Here is a 17,191-nt window from a genome sequence, read left to right as displayed (position 1 = left end):
AGCTCCCGTGTTCCTGGACCATGAAGCGCAATTTTTAGAAACCGAGTAAAGATGGTGCTGGCCCCCCCTCCCCACCTTCCTCTCCTCCTTCCCTACACCCCCTTACACCCTCCTCTCTCTCTCCCCCCCTCCCCCCTACCCCCTCCCCTCCGGTAGCTCGTATAGTGTACATTATCTCCTGGAGGGGAATAAGCAGGGCCGACCCTCCACTGTGTGATACAAAGTGTCGCCCGTTGGCTTCCTGTCTCTTCTGGTTCCTGGGGGGTCTCCTTTGTTGCTCGGTGAGGCAGAGTCAGTTCACGAGGGGGCGGCGGCTCGTAGGACCGGCGTATTGTTGGGTAAACACCGGAGACGATTGGGCCGTGAGGCTGAGACTGTTGGGTAGGACGAGGGTGGGGGATGGGTTGCTTGGTAGGAGGCTGCGGTTGTCATACCTAGCTGGCAAGGATCTTCCTCAGTTGTCACGACGTCTCTAAAATGGTGTACCAAATTACCCTAACTTAACGGAGGACCCGCGCATTGAAACCGCGGTTGTTTGTGAACCGCTATGGCTTATTGGACATTATATTTTGGCCGTTGGGGCTTTTGGTGTCAAAATAAGATACAGTTGTTGGGAGAACGAGTTGACTCGCCGTTCTCTCTCTCTCTCTCTCTCTCTCTCTCTCTCTCTCTCTCTCTCTCTCTCTCTCTCTCTCTCTCTCTTTGAGAGAGAGAGAGAGAGATATTGAGAGATTATATCTCTATTTGAGAGATATAATCTCTCAAATATAAGATAGAGAGCCTATAATTTGACTATTTGACTCAAATCCAGTAGAATATGACTGTTTGCAAATGGAATCGAATCTCTCGCAAATATAGACCAGATCTGATCTTGCAAATCTAACCTAGCAGGCAGGGATAAAACCGGTTCCCCTCGCATAGCTAATCCTTAGCAAATATGTTCTGATCCCACAAAAATATTAACTAAATCTATCGCAAATTCAATCCAATCCTGGTTTAATATAATCTCAGTTCTCGCAGATATAATCTATGCACTACAAATGTTTACTGATCCGTCGTAATTTGAACTTGATCCATGTTAACTAGAATTTGACTCGTCGTAAGCAGAATTTGATCTATTGTAAATAGAATTTGATTGGTTTTCAATAACATTTGACCGGTCGTAAATCAAATTTGACCGATCGTAAATATAATTTGATCCGTTTTAAATTGAATTGTATCCCTCTTAAATAGAATTTGATCCGTCGTTAATAGAATTTGACCCGTCTTAATCAAAATTTGACCCTTCGTCAAACTGTCGCCTCCCCACCTCACCATCACCACCACTACTCTCTCACCACCACCACCACCACCACCACTACTCTCTCACCACCACCACTACTCTCACACCACTGTGTTCCCTCCTCTTTAGGTTCGCTCCGCCAAATAAGCCCCAGGCCTTTTCCTCCCTCTCTCGCTCCTCTCTTTCCTCTCCCTCACTCCCTCCCTTCCCTCTCTCTCTCTCTCTCTCTCTCTCTCTCTCTCTCTCTCTCTCTCTCTCTCTCTCTCTCTCTCTCTCTCTCTCTCTCTCTCTCTCTCTCTCTCTCTCTCTCTCTCTCCCTCCCTCACTCCCTCCCTTCCCCCCCCCCCCCTCTCTCTCTCTCTCTCTCTCTCTCTCTCTCTCTCTCTCTCTCTCTCTCTCTCTCTCTCTCTCTCTCTCTCTCTCTCTCTCTCTCTCTCTCTCTCTCTCTCTCTCTCTCTCTCCATAACTTGACCTAGCTCTCAGCCCCGTCCTGTTCTGCTCTGTTCTGTCTCGTTATCTTGATCTCTTTCCCGTTCTCTCTCTCCTATCTCGGATGAGAGGATGGATGTGTCAACATCCATCCTCTCGTTCCCTCTTTCTCCCAACCCCCTGTCTCTCTCTACCTTTGTCTTCCCTGTCTACCCCGTCTCTCTCCCCGTCTGTCCCTGTACCTCTTGATAGTCAAGTTCTCTCTCTCTCTCTCTCTCTCTCTCTACCTTGGCTCTCTGGAATCATTAATCATTGTCTCCTCTTTCTCTGGCCCCTTCACCTGTAAGCACTTGCTCTCTCTCTCTCTCTCTCTCTCTCTCTCTCTCTCTCTCTCTCTCTCTCTCTCTCTCTCTCTCTCTCTCTCTCTCTCTCTCTCTCTCTCTCTCTCTCTCTCCTCTCTCTCTCAACCCCACACAAAATATTCACAATATTCAGTCTTGTTAATAAGGTTTGTCACCTACGGAACCCCACGGGCCTTTCTGCCACCTACTTACCGGCACCTTTTCTGGTCAAGGGATAACCTCAAGATGTATTGCAAGAGGCTGCATGTTGCTGACGTGCCGTGTGCACCAAACAACCCGTCCTCCAAGTAATGGTATCACAAATGGCAGGTTGATCAGTCCAGCAACCAGGAGGCCTGGTCGACGACCGGGCCGCGGGGACGCTAAGCCCCGGAAGCACCTCAAGGTAACCTCAAGGTATGGGTTTCAAACGTACCCAAATGGGCGATTTTAGTCGAAATGACACATTAAAGAATTGTCAAGAATAATTAATGAACGCAAGCTAACCTGTCCAGGTAATTCTTAGGCCTAATATTCGCTCTTTTAGGGCCTAATACTGTACGTAAATGTGCTATAGTAGGCTTTGGGATTTTAATTATTTCTCATACCCTATACAAAATTAACAGTACGATTCGTGAACAGTCCATTTTTGAACAACAGTTCATTTTTGAAAAGTCCGTTTTAGATCGTTCAGCCAAATAGTTGCTAATTTTAGGAGGGTGTTTTAATATAAAAGTTACTGACATACTGTCGAAAATTGTGGATTTCGACAATTGTTGAAATTGTTGGAAATTACGTACTTTTGTGTGTATTCACCTAGTTGTATTCACCTAGTTGTGCTTGCGGGGGTTAAGCGTTGCTCCTTCGGCCCGCCTCCCAACTGTCAATCAACTGCTACTAACTACTAACTAATTTTTTTTACACACATACACTCACCCAGGAAGCACCCACACCCGTAACAGCTGTCTAATTCCCAGGTACCTATTTACTACTGGGTAACAGAGGCATCAGGGTGAAAGAAACTCTGCCCAATTTGTCTCTGCCGGCGCCAGGAATCGAACCCGGGCCACAGGATTACGAGTTCCGCGCGCTGTCCACTCAGCATCCACATGTATGCAAACGTGTATGTGTGTTATCTCATCCAGTTGGACTGGTCGGAGCGGAGATGGCCGCTCTTCTTGTAGGTCGGCGTTCCCTACCCGATGGTCGAAGTGGTTGGACACCCTTCCTTCCCTCCGTCCTCATATCCCAGCTCCCTGTCCTCATGTCCCAGCTCCCTGTCCTCATATCCCAGCTCCTTGTCCTCATATCCCAGCTCCCTGACCTTATATCCCAGCTGCCTGTCCTCATATCCTAGCTTCCTGTCCTCGTATCCCAGCTCCCTGTCTTCATATCCCAGCTCCCTGTCCTCATATCCCAGCTCCTTGTCCTCATATCCCAGCTCCCTGTCTTCATATCCCAGCTCCCTGTCTTCATATCCCAGCTCCTTGTCCTCATATCCCAGCTCCCTGTCTTCATATCCCAGCTCCCTGTCTTCATATCCCAGCTCCCTGTCCTCATATCCCTGCTATTCCTACTTATATCCCTACTAAGTGCCATATAGTCATACTGACTTAGCGTTTTTCTCGAAGTGTATAAAAAAAAAAAACACTACGCCTGATGGACACCTCTGTGTTCTTCAGCCTGCCAATCACATGACCCGCGGTAGCCAATAGGAGGCGAGTAACACATATCCCCCTGGAATAACATGTATTTAATTAGTCGAGTGGCCATGTGTGTATGGTGACGTCATAGATAGTGTCGCTGCCCGAACGGAATAGCGAGGATCTCAGTTGCTCTTCCAAGGTCACAAGGGTCGGCCGCGTTCATCCGCGCTCTGTCATGTAACCTCGAAGTCTGATGTTTGCACGAAGGCCCGGATCCCAAGATTTGTGATATTGCCACGCTCTGGAAGAGGATTGGAGAGCGTCGGTGGCGATTTCGATTCGATTCGCCGACAAATTGGGAAGCGTTATCCTTGTGGCAGCAAGGTGCGGGGTTCTCCGTCGCGATAACCAACTGGAGTCTGGTCTCCAGTTGGTTATCGTGACGGACAGCTTTATTGTCAGTATCATGGTATCAGGTGAAGCTGTACCGTCAGTACCATTGTATCAGGTGAAGCTGTACTGTCAGTATCATGGCGCAGGTGAATGTGGCCGAGCGTCTTAAGAACGGATTAGTCATTGTTAAAACGGTGGAGCTGCCTTGATAACGCTCTAGTACAGACCGGAACGTTATCTTGAGGTTATCTTGAGATGATTTCGGGGCTTAGCGTCCCCGCGGCCCGGTCCTCGACCAGGCCTACGTTTTGTTACACACCACCAGGAAAGCAGCCCGTAGCAGCTGTCTAACTCCCAGGTACCTATTTACTGCTAGGTAACAGGGGCATCAGGATTGAAAGAAACATTTTGCCCATTTGTCTCCGCCTCCACCGGGGATCGAACCCGGAACCTCAGGACTACGAATCCGAAGCGCTGTCCCCCCAGCTGTCAGGCGCGTAACGTACCTACGTTCATCTATTTACGTTCGTCTGGACTGGATTATATGACTATAGGACTTGAAAGATAATAAAACTAATCAAAAAAATTCATGGGAACAGTAATTGGTAATGATGATAAGAGGACTATGTGTACTGTTGGTCAGAGTCCGACTCGATTGATCGATCATTCGACTGTCGATCAGAGAGTCAAGCTCACTTGATAGATCATTCGCCTGTCGATCAGAGAGTCAAGCTCACTTGCTAGATCATTCGACTGTCGATCAGAGAGTCAAGCTCACTTGCTAGATCATTCGACTGTCGATAAGAGAGTCCTCGTTTGGCAGAGTATTCGCATGTCGAGCGAAGTCCTTATCACTCCGATTTGTAGTCGCATTCATTCGTAGTCGCATTCATTCGTAGTCGCATTCATTCGTAGTCGCATTCATTCGTAGTCGCATTCATTCGTAGTCGCATTCACTGAACACAGTATTCGAGAATATTGTGTTCAGTTTGGGTCACTATACTGGAGAATATGTACTAACATGTTGTTATAGATTCAGCTACTGGGAGCCAAAAGATCCAAGTAGCACGGGCTATGGTGAGCCCGTAGTGGACTTACCTGGCACAGGAGCGGGGCTGTAAATACTAACACTTAAGAGGTCGTTCAACGCTCAACACTGAAAACAATACTAAGATTAAACGGCTCTCTCTTGCCTATTTATTGCCTGTCTCCACTTCCTCATCACAATCGACTTGAGAATGGTCCAGGACGGACCGAAACGTCGTCGTCCCTTCACCTTCTAGTGTGTGGTCTGGTCAACCAAGATTAAACAGTTCATTAATGCTGCCGGGTTTCATGTGTTGCATCAATGGTCATGCAATTGTTGGGCGACTTAAGACAAGCATTGTAATTACGAATGGGCAGGACATTATTGAACCAGGACATTTTTTGTATATTTTTACCCAGTCTTTGAAGTCCTTCAGTAATGACTTTAAAAATGGTAAGGGAACGACTCTTACATAGAACGAGCAGCTTACATAGCAGCATTGGTAACAGCATACATAGCAGCATAGGTAACAGCATACATAGCAGCATAGGTAACAGCATACATAGCAGCAAAGGTAACAGCATGCGTAGCAGCATAGGCAACAGCATAGGTAACAGCATACATAGCAGCATAAGCAATAGCATATGTAGAAGCATAGGTAACAACATGCAGAGCAGCATAGGCAACAGTATACATAGCAGCATAGGCAACAGCATACGTAGCAGCATAGGTAACAGCATACGTAGCAGCATATGCAACAGCATACGTAGCAGCATAGGTAACAGCATACGTAGCAGCATATGCAACAGCATACGTAGCAGCATAGGCAACAGCATACGTAGCAGCATAGGTAACAGCATACGTAGCAGCATATGCAACAGCATACGTAGCAGCATAGGTAACAGCATACGTAGCAGCATAGGCAACAGTAACAACAACGGCACTGTTTGGTGATTCAATTTCGTTAATTAATAGTACTAATAATAATACAAACATGGTAAATGATAAGTACGATAACAGGAAATAATAAAGATGAAGCTCGTCCTTCGGAGTCGAGGATAACCATAAGTGAAATATCAATAATACAAATAATAAAGATAAAATAAATAGTAAATAATAAAACGATAAGTAAAAGAGTAATATGGAGGCAAGACGGGGCCCCCGAGATGAAGATCTTCCTAAGATTAAGACAGACAGACAGCGGCTTGTCAATACATGTCATGATTGTTCCGGAATTTCGAAGCTCGTTGAGATTTGTGCCAAGGATTCAATTATCCACCTTCCCAGGGGTATTATCCACCTTCCCAGGGGTATTATCCACCTTCCCAGGGGAATTATCCACCTTCCCAGGGGTATTATCCACCTTCCCAGGGGAATTATCCACCTTCCCAGGGGTATTATCCACCTTCCCAGGGGTATTATCCACCTTCCCAGGGGAATTATCCACCTTCCCAGGGGTATTATCCACCTTCCCAGGGGAATTATCCACCTTCCCAGGGGTATTATCCACCTTCCCAGGGGTATTATCCACCTTCCCAGGGGTATTATCCACCTTCCCAGGGGTATTATCCACCTTCCCAGGGGAATTATCCACCTTCCCAGGGGTATTATCCACCTTCCCAGGGGTATTATCCACCTTCCCAGGGGAATTATCCACCTTCCCAGGGGTATTATCCACCTTCCCAGGGGTATTATCCACCTTCCCAGGGGTATTATCCACCTTCCCAGGGGTATTATCCACCTTCCCAGGGGTATTATCCACCTTCCCAGGGGAATTATCCACCTTCCCAGGGGAATTATCCACCTTCCCAGGGGTATTATCCACCTTCCCAGGGGTATTATCCACCTTCCCAGGGGTATTATCCACCTTCCCAGGGGTATTATCCACCTTCCCAGGGGAATTATCCACTTTCCCAGGGGTATTATCCACCTTCCCAGGGGTATTATCCACCTTCCCAGGGGTATTATCCACCTTCCCAGGGGTATTATCCACCTTCCCAGGGGTATTATCCACCTTCCCAGGGGAATTATCCACTTTCCCAGGGGTATTATCCACCTTCCCAGGGGTATTATCCACCTTCCCAGGGGTATTATCCACCTTCCCAGGGGTATTATCCACCTTCCCAGGGGAATTATCCACTTTCCCAGGGGAAGGTGGATAATATGGATATGTCTGATCTAACTTGAAATATAATGGTTTAGTACCGTAAAGTACATCTCCTAAGCACCTGGTCCATATGTAAGCCCCAACCAATTGCAGACTGTAGGGGTCACAATAACGTGGCTGAAATATGTTGACCAGACCACACACTAGAAGGTGAAGGGACGACAACGTTTCGGTCCGTCCCGGACCATTCTCAAGTCGATTGTCTTGAGAATGGTCAAGAAACGTCGTCGTCGCTTCACTTTCTAGTATGTGTGTGGTTTGGTCAACACCAATCAATTGATCCCAGTTAAATTATTTCATCCCTCCATTAATTAAAACACACACACACACACACACACACACACACACACACACACACACACACACACACACACACACACACACACACACACACACACACACACACACAATTTTCGACAAGTGTAGATCGAAATACACTCTGTAATCTGGTGCGAGTACACTAGTGTAGGTGTTTCCTCTGAAGGGGTTCCCAGTACACAGAGCTAGTACTCACGAAGGGGAAGGGGCCCGTGTTTACTACTGCCCGAGCACAGACTCATACCAGTTCAATTTCCATTCTAAACCAGGCGTCCTGGGGGCATCAAACAAGCGACCCATATCACGCGCCCTCTCCCAGTGTAATCAAGGAAGTAAGCCACTAAACCGGTGTTGATAATTGAAACCGGGTTCCAGCAGCTAGACAAGTCTTACCAATACGGTGAAGGGAACGTTGTGGTGTCGGTAACACCGGAACCTAACACCTGGTAACACCTGGTAACACCTGGTGACACCTGGTAACACCTGGTTCTCGTCTACCTTGAGCTCCGGCAATATCTAAGCTTAGCTTGTTACGTAATTTGACATTGATCTATATATTAATTGGTCATAAATCATTGAATTGAAGTCAGCCAGCCACATGCCAGAGAGGTAGAATGTCTCACCAGCGGTAGATGGTAACAGTCTAGCAGATATGTCAGACGGCTTTGAAATCGAAACTGACCTATCAGGAAAAGCTTAATTTGGTCGCACCAATCGGATTGCTTCTGTTTTCAAGTTCAGCCAATGGCAGCCTCCCATGTGAAGCTCTGATCCAAATAATGTTGACGGGAGAAGACAGTCAATTGTGACTGACGGTAAGTATGCCGTCGCAGTTCTATTATTGACAGATGTAAGATCATTAACATTTCACAAGAGCAGACAGGTACTTGTAAACGATGAGTCACAATAACGTGGCTAAAGTATGTTGACCAGTCCACACACTAGAAGGTGAAGGGACGGCGACGTTTCGGTCCGTCCTGGACCATTCTCAAGTCAATTGTCGACTTGAGAATGGTCCAGGACGGACCGAAACGTCGTCGTCCCTTCACCTTCTAGTGTGTGGTCTGGTCATCAAGGTACTTGTAAACAACCAAGCCACACACACCAGAAGATGAAGAGATGTGCGTGTTTTCTCTTTCACAAAGTTGACACACGTCGGGCTCACCATAGCCCGTGCTACTTGGAACTTTTTGTTCCAAGTAGCGAATCCTAAACAACAACAACAACAAGTTGACACACACATGGTGTATTCCACATTTTGGGTTTTGTGAAAGCTGCCAGAGACGTCTATATCCCAGGTGTATTCTGGCTACAATAACATCACATTGCCCAGTTCTTGCTCTATTAGTTCCATGTATGAATGTCTTGATATTCATATATATGGAATATCGAGACATTCGATATTGTCTCGATATTCGATATCACGATATCTATCATACTGTTTAATGCTACAACTTTCAGGTCTTTGTGAATTTGTTCATTTGTTAGGTCAGTAAAATTTTCATCAGATGTTTAAGTATTGTTAAGAGTATGTTAGAGAGAGGGAAGGTGTTGGAGAGGCGAGAGTGAGTGAAGGATGGCAGGATGAGGAGATGAAGGAATGAGAGAGAGAGAGAGGGAGAGAGGAGTAGGAGTTGTAAGGAGAAGGCAGGGAAGGGAGCGGAAGGAAGTAGCATTAGTGTGAGCACTCAGACCATTGTCCACAACTGCTTCACTAATGGTGGGCAGCGTCTCAGGATGGCAATTGAAATTACTCTTAAATCGACTTAGCTTTGTCTCGAACATCTGTTTTATCTCTTTTTTTTTTCCTTGTCTACCCCCTCTTATTCCCTCATACCTGGTCTCTATCCCAACCTGTCATCATTCCTCCTATCCTTTCCTTCCCCCCCCTCCCCCATCCCTCCTTCGGCCCTTTCCCTTCCAGTCGCCAGATTCACGAAGCAGTTACGCAAGTACTTACGGACGTCCACATCTTTCCTCAATCTTTGACGGCTTTGGTTACATTTATTAAACAGTTTACAAGCATGAAAACCTCCCAATCAACTGTTGTTATTGTTATAAACAGCCTCCTGGTGCTTCCGGGCTCATTAACTGTTTAATAATTGTAAACAAAGCCGCCAAAGATTGAGGAAAGATGTACAGGTTTTTTGATATATATACAAGAGTTGTTACATTCTTGTACAGCCACTAGTACGCGTAGCGTTTCGGGCAGGTCCCTGGAATACGATCCCCGCCGCGAAGAATCGTTTCTACAACCAAGTACACATTTTACTGTTGCGTTAAACAGAGGCTACAGTTAAGGTTCGTAAGTGCTTGCGTAACTGCTTTGTGAATCTGGCCATGAGATCTCAACAGCAGCATCCACAGGAGCATCTTGCCTCGTGCCTCTGGGGGGGGGGGGGGGAGGCTGAGAGAAAGATGTGACAGACTCGAGTAGCGAGATATGATGGGTAGGAGCACAAGGGAACGAGGAGGAGCATGGTGGTGAGGATGGAGCATGGCGGTGAGGATGGAGCATGGCGGTGAGGATGGAGCATGGCGGTGAGGATGGAGCATAGCGGTGAGGATGGAGCATGGCGGTGAGGATGGAGCATGGCGGTGAGGATGGAGCATGGCGGTGAGGATGGAGCATGGCGGTGAGGATGGAGCATAAGAACAAGTGGAAAGAAAAATATTACCAGAGACAAACAAACAATTTAGAATGAGAATAATAGTAGGGGAAGGACATGGGGAAAGTTATTGGGAAAGCAAAGAGAAGGGACAGTAGAAGCTCCGCAGAAGAGATTAAGGTAAGAGCACAGGGATTGGGGAAGGTCAGTAGGGAGGACAGTGGGAGGGGGGGAGAGGGATTAGAGTGATAAGGGAGGGGGGGGCTTTAGGGTAAAGCCCGGAGGGAGATAACAGAGGAAGGAGGGAGCTAGGGTGAGGGATGAGGAGGAGTTTGGGTGAGGGATGAGGGGGAGTTTGGGTGATGTAATACATTATATCTATAATACATTACACTTTGCGACTTAGGCTCATCAGGGCTTGGCTCCCAAGGCGAGCTCCCATTGGCTGAATTTATTCCGCCTCTCTTGTATTGGTCACTTCAATTTCAAAGACAAAGGAAAGAGTGGTTGGGTAGGTGTGAAGCGGAAGAGGAAGAGAAATGGGTAGGGAGGGAGGGGCAAGGAGGGAAGGAAGGAAAGAATGATGGTCCAGGAAGAGGAGAGTAAGGAACAGGAGAGTGAGAGGGAAAAGGAGGGAGAAGAGAGAGTGTGTCCTCTCGATGTCCTCTAAATGTTCTCGTTCATGTTAACAAAATCTTCGTCGTCAACTTGTAATTGCCTTTACATTTTTATTTCTTGAACCTTTTAAAACTTTTGTTGACGTTCAAACATGAATTGAAGTTCATTTTTTTAAATTTTGATAAACATTTTTAAGTTAGAGCGAAGCCGTCAAACATCAGCAGCAGCAGCGTGTTGACTGTGTAGAAGCTCTCATGTCCCATGAGCGGCTCGTCCCTGTTAGCTATCCTTGTGAAAAGAGGAGCACATGGGAACTTTTTGGAGCATGTCTGGGATCGAACCAGCGTCCTGCGTACCCCCAGACGCAGACGAAATTCTGAATGGTGTAACTGTAACCTAACCCAACCCAACCCAACCCAACCCAGACCAATTTAGTCTGACCCAGCCTACAGCCTAAGCCCAGCCTTACTTATCTCAATGCAATCAAGTCCAACTCATCCCAAGTGAATCTAAACCCATCCTAATTAGCTCAATCCTGCCTGTTCTAGCCTGTCCCATCCTAACAACGCATCACTTAACGTGAAGTATAACTCGCTTAGCCATATTTGTAACCCGGCGAGAGTGTGGCTTCAAACGTTTAAGTGTGTGGGAGAGTGTGACCGCGTCCCATGGAGTGTATGTGTGGGAGAGCCAGGGGGGAGGGGAGCACTGTGACTACGAGGGCCAGTGAAGGGTCTTCAGGGACAGGGACGAGTGGCGTTTTCAATTTTTAACCGCGAATCTGTCCCTTGAGGGCAGGACGGGTGGTGGTGAATGGGACAGGAAGCTCTGTATATGCTGCCATCCCTTGACCTCAGCATACTCTTCCGTTTTCCATCTCCTACTATATAAATCTCCCATAATGGTTCTGTAGTCTGTAAATACCGGAAGGTGCAAAAAAAATGGTCCAACACGGATCGAAACGTCGTCAATTTCACTTCTTACCAATGGGTGAATTTTGGTCGTTTTAAAATCCCGAAGATATTATGATTTACTCTGTGCCTCGTGTAATTATCCAAAGAAATTCCCAGTCCCGAAAGACTTCGCAACACTTGCGTTCGAATGTTACCAGAATACTGCGGGGGGGATTTCTTCCCTGTAGGGAGGAAACACCCTCTCCACGGGACGGAGGGTGTTGGGCCGTGGTGTGTTGGTGAGTGTGGCACCCTGGACACCCTCCGCCTTCACAGGTACACTCGGCTCTCCAATTACTGTTGCCCGCAGCAGAGGGGGCCAATGAAGCGATGAATTGTTGCGCAAATTGTTCATTCCCCTCCACCAAGGATTTAAGCGCCAGCTCCCTCTCTCGCGCTCTCTCTCTTTTGGTGTGTGTGCGTGCGGGGTTGTTGTGTGCGTGCGGGGTTGTCGTGTGCGTGCGGGCTTGTCGTGTGCGTGTGGGCTTGCCACGGTATATAAAACAAGAACTTTTTCTTACCAAATTCATCATCGTATTCATATTGGGCGTTTATTTTCTTGCATGTTTTCGCTGCAGAAGAATACTCCAAGACGACTTATAGAGGCTTCTAAGTTATTCCGAGAAACTGCCATTGATATTCAATGCTATCTTGAGGTTATCTTGAGATGATTTCTGGGCTTAGCGTCCCCGCGGCCCGGTCTTCGACCAGGGCTCCTTTTTGTTACACATCTCCAAGAAGCAGCCCGTATCAGCTGTCTAACTCCCAGGTACCTATTTACTGCTAGGTGAACAGGGGCATAAGGGTGAAAGAATTTGCCCATTTGATTCCGCCTCCACATAAGATCGAACCCGGAACCTTAGGACTGCGAATCCCGAGCGCTCTCCACTCAGCCATCAGGACCTCCCCATGGTATTGGAAATTGGGGCAGGGAAGAGGACACCACCAGGACGGAGTACAGTGACGCGAAACCCACCTCTGTGACTCTAAGCATAAGGTCTACCCGTAGATATATCACCGTTAAGACGTAGCCAAGACACGCACGTAAACTGGGTAACATCAGCGCCTACCCACACCTGCCGGAATGGCAAGATGACGGATGAGCAGATGGACCATAAGGATTTGAGATCATACTTCTCTAGCCTAAAAGTAGCAAGACAATCGAGTGACTTACACTAGGCACAGAAGCCGTCTTTAGCCACCATAATGTGAGTTGATGGGAGAGGAGGCGTGTGTAGGTCTGAGATCAGCAGCCGCAGATGGTCTGTCTATGTGAGGCACACACAGGTTAGTACATGCACGAGCTGCGAGGAAAGTCTGAAAGTAACTAATCCTCACTTTACTGCAAGAAGGAACAGAAAACATGATTACGACATAGAAAATACCAAAATAAATGCACAAAGCAAGATAAAATAAGGCGAGAGTGGTGAAGAAGGTGCACAGGTGAACGCTTAAGTGCTAGAATAAGATGCAGGTATATAATTGGACACTGACTAAACCTTCAGTGTCCAAATAATACTGTGTAATCAAGGAAGTAAAGTGCTGGAGAATATATGCTTCATAAACAATTTCAGCTTCATGCGTTCCGAGACGTGTGTGTGCACCAACCGAGAGACATGTTAGTGTTTTCACCCCAGAGCTAAAGCTCGGCCCTTGGGCAAAGCACACACATGTGAATACACGCACAAACCCCCCCCCCCCCCCGTCCTGCCCAGCCACTTTGACTGGACGGTAGAGCAACGGTCTTGCTTCATGCAGGTCGGCGTTCAATCCCCGACCGTTCAAGTGGTTGAGCACCATTCCTTTCCCCCCGTCCCATCCCAATTCCTTATCCTGACCCTTTCCCAGTGCTATATAGTCATGATGGCTTGGCGCTTTCCCCTCATAACTTCCTTCCTTTCTTCCCCCCCCCCTCCCCCTCCCATCACAGTAATTAACCTTCCTCCTTCTCTCTCCAAGGACAAGAATAAGCCAAGGGCTTGCGCAATTGAAGCGTCCCTCGGTATTGGGGTTGCCTCTGGAGGCTTACAGTGGCACGCTTGAGCTGGGTTTGTGTGTTCAGTCTGATCCTCGGGATTGTAACTAAATTTTCGACTCGTAAATTGTGTCTGTTTTCAACTAAAGGCGACATGCGGAGAGTGTTGTTATATTCCACGGCCCTCAAGCTGATCTGAGGAAGACATTTATATAGGAATGTGAGTCTTCAGCTCCTGGAGACTCATCAGCTCCATTAGACTCATCAGCTCCTGGAGACTCATCAGCTCCTGGAGACTCATCAGCTCCTGGAGACTCAACAGCTCCTGGAGACTCAACAGCTCCTGGAGACTCATCAGCTCCTGGAGACTCAACAGCTCCTGGAGACTCAACAGCTCCTGGAGACTCAACAGCTCCTGGAGACTCAACAGCTCCTGGAGACTCGCACATATATAAGGAGGTAATTCTTGGCACCCCGCCACTGTTCACACAGTTCAAGCTGTCAGTACGAAGGGTATAATTACCCCGCCATGTTGTTAAGCATAGGAGCACTGTTATTAACAGGTGTGGGAATAGTGTGGGTGTGGCTGACGTCTATTGGAACACTGTTATTAATAGACAGGTGTGGGAATAGTGTGGGTGTGGCTGACGTTTTTGGAACACTGTTATTAATACACAGGTGTGGGAATAGTGTGGGTATAGCTGACGTCATTGGAACACTGTTATTAACACACAGGTGTGGCAATAGTGTGGGTGTGGCTGACGTCATTGGAACACTGTTATTAATACACAGGTGTGGGAATAGTGTGGGTGACGTCAGTCCTAAAATGAAAAATGGTTCCTCTCACATGTTAAAATTCGACGTAATTTTTTGTATCATTGTGTAAATGTGTCAGTTTGTAATGCGTGTTTGTTTGTTTCTCCTTGTAGGTGAGTCTTCCCTCTTCCTGACGCTCTAGCGGCTCTCTAAGGTAACATTATTATTATTAGGGTAGGCCTACTGTAATTGCAACAGGCCTACTGTAATTGCAACAGGCCTACTGTAATTACAACAGGCCTACTGTAATTGCAACAGGTCTACTATAATTACAACAGGCCTACTGTAATTGCAACAGGCCTACTGTAATTGCAACAGGCCTACTGTAACTGCAGTAAGCCTTCTGGTATTTTGGATTAGGTACTATTCGCTGTGATATATAGTAGTATGTTAAGGTAAAGTCTTCCCTTCTGAGTGAACACATGCGAGCAGTTAAGGATTGGCCCCAGTCAATCCTCACTCACTAGGACTTGTACTATTTTGCACTGTATTTGATAACGATTCTGAGAAATAACATATACTTTCAATGCCTCATTTGAATAATATTTTCCCACCTGTGTTCCCTTGTTCTTCAAGTACCCCCATGATAAATAGTCGGTCCTTGCCCCCTGTATATTTCAGAGATGATTATATACATGGTAATCATGTCTCCTCTGACTATCGCGAGGTTAAGACATTTTAGTGTTTACTTGTGAATCGTATCTCTCAGCTATGAGCCAAGCGTGGTTGTAGTGGAGGAGAGGGAAGGGCAGGGTGCTGGTGGTGGTGGTGGTGGTAGTAGTGGTAGTGGTTACCTATCAGTGATTACTGAGGTCTAGCTCTCTATACCCCACCAAGTACCCTTGTACCAGTTGCGTTTTAATTTAACTATTCAATTGTTCGAATTCTTGGTCGTATCGGGTCTCAATGGAGGTGGCTTCCAAAGCTTCTTCTTTCATGTGTATTCCACTTGTTGACCACTGGTACAGGGTACGAGGATTTCTGTTACATTTCTTCGACTCATTTGTGTGTCTAGCTTCCACCCGTGTCCACTTGTCCTCCGTTTTCTCTCTTTAAAGAGGCTGTTCTTATCCACCGTGTCAATTAGCATCGATATCTTGTATGTTGTGATCATGACCCTTTTGTTTTTTCCTCTTCTCAAAGGGTGTGAAATCTAGTTCCCTTAACCTATCAATATATCTTATGTTTTTCTTCACTGTCGAGGGAAGTTGAAAAATTAACTCTCCAAAGTTCATTTCACACTTTATTATGTCTGGCGCCTAGGAATGCGTTTCACAAGGCACTCCTTACATTTTCAAAGACATATTTACCGTGCTTTGGCAAAGGCTTATATTCTCTTGGTGTGAGGTGGTACAGGACGTGGTTGAGATGAACAAGTGGATGAAACATAACGGATATTAATAGGCTATTAAATGCCTATGTTCTTGCTTCTACTGTCTCTGTGTTGGTTCGGGGTCTTGAAGTGGGTAGAATGTAATTATGTGTTAACTGGTTGTTGATTGCTGGTCTTGACTTTTTTAATGTGTAGTGCCTCGCTGATGTCGAGTCTCCTGCTGTTGTTATACCTGTCGATTATTTCAGTGTCGCTTGTTAAGATGTCTCTGGTGATGGTCTGGTTGTGTGAGGAGATTATATGCTCCTTGATGGAGCCCTGTTGTTTATATATTGTTAATCACCTAGAGAGAGAGAGAGAGACGTTGTTGTCTTGCCTATATATCATCATCATATCTTCAACCACGTTATTGTGACTCATCGTCTGCACCCTCTATATATTATATATATATATTTTTGTTAATAATTAATCAACCAGTTATCCCATGGATTAATTGGTTGATGAATCATTTGTTGAGTTGGGTGCATATTTAATATTATGATGGTGTTGGCTACCTTGTAGAACTAAAATACGCTCATACAACTTCCACCTCCTTCTGTAGACCTCAGGTATGTGTATAATACAGAGTTTACTTTGAAGTTTCATGTGCATTCAGCAGTGGGAGGTGGTAGTTGTATAAGAGAGCAGTGGGAGGTGGTAGTTGTATAAGAGAGCAGTGGGAGGTGGTAGTTGTATAAGAGAGCAGTGGGAGGTGGTAGTTGTATAAGAGAGCAGTGGGAGGTGGTAGTTGTATAAGAGAGCAGTGGGAGGTGGTAGTTGTATAAGAGAGCAGTGGGAGGTGGTAGTTGTATAAGAGAGCAGTGGGAGGTGGTAGAAGTGTAAAAGAGCAGTGGGAGGTGGTAGTGGCAGTGCTCCTTTACCAACATTGACCACTGTGGGAGTCGGGGGAGTGAGTTACTAATGACCAAACCATCTATAATTCAACCCGGGTATTAAAAAACCCCGCTCTGGCGGGGGGCATTTGTCCGCCCCTACAGGTAAGATACTCACGGCGGGCCCTCGTTAAAACACCTCTGGGTGTATGGGTTTTTCTTCTCTTGTGTTTATATGTGTGTGTTTGTGTTTGAGAAACCCATCAGTATGGGTTGTAGAGGTGCTGACAGTGTTTACTGACAGTGTACAACGGGTAAACAGAAGGTGAGACGGGAACAGGGACAACGGTGGGGCCAGAGACGGGTTACAGGAGACATGGAGACAGTCAGCCCGTGGACAGGGCAGGCTTAC

The 17,191-nt window shown here is 46.6% G+C and overlaps 2 protein-coding genes across 2 annotated transcripts; both read right to left on the bottom strand.

Annotated features, from left to right (window-relative positions):
• Positions 1-5,604: 5,604 nt before the first annotated feature.
• On the bottom strand, positions 5,605-6,114 carry LOC123764678 (cuticle protein 16.5-like). Its single transcript, XM_045752653.2, has one exon. The coding sequence runs from the start codon at positions 6,112-6,114 to the stop codon at positions 5,605-5,607; it is 510 nt and encodes a 169-aa protein (XP_045608609.2).
• Positions 6,115-6,385: 271 nt separating this feature from the next.
• On the bottom strand, positions 6,386-9,575 carry LOC138351088 (SUMO-interacting motif-containing protein 1-like). The gene is made up of 2 exons (XM_069302715.1): positions 9,564-9,575; positions 6,386-7,300 (listed from the first exon to the last, which is right to left on the bottom strand). Exons 1-2 carry the CDS (start codon positions 9,573-9,575, stop codon positions 6,386-6,388), a joined length of 927 nt encoding a protein of 308 aa, XP_069158816.1.
• Positions 9,576-17,191: the final 7,616 nt, after the last annotated feature.

This window comes from Procambarus clarkii, chromosome 48, assembly GCF_040958095.1.
Source record: "Procambarus clarkii isolate CNS0578487 chromosome 48, FALCON_Pclarkii_2.0, whole genome shotgun sequence".
In the NCBI taxonomy this organism is placed as follows: domain Eukaryota; kingdom Metazoa; phylum Arthropoda; class Malacostraca; order Decapoda; family Cambaridae; genus Procambarus; species Procambarus clarkii.
The sequence above is the reverse complement of the archived record's forward strand: the minus strand, read 5'-3'. Positions and strand labels throughout refer to the sequence as shown.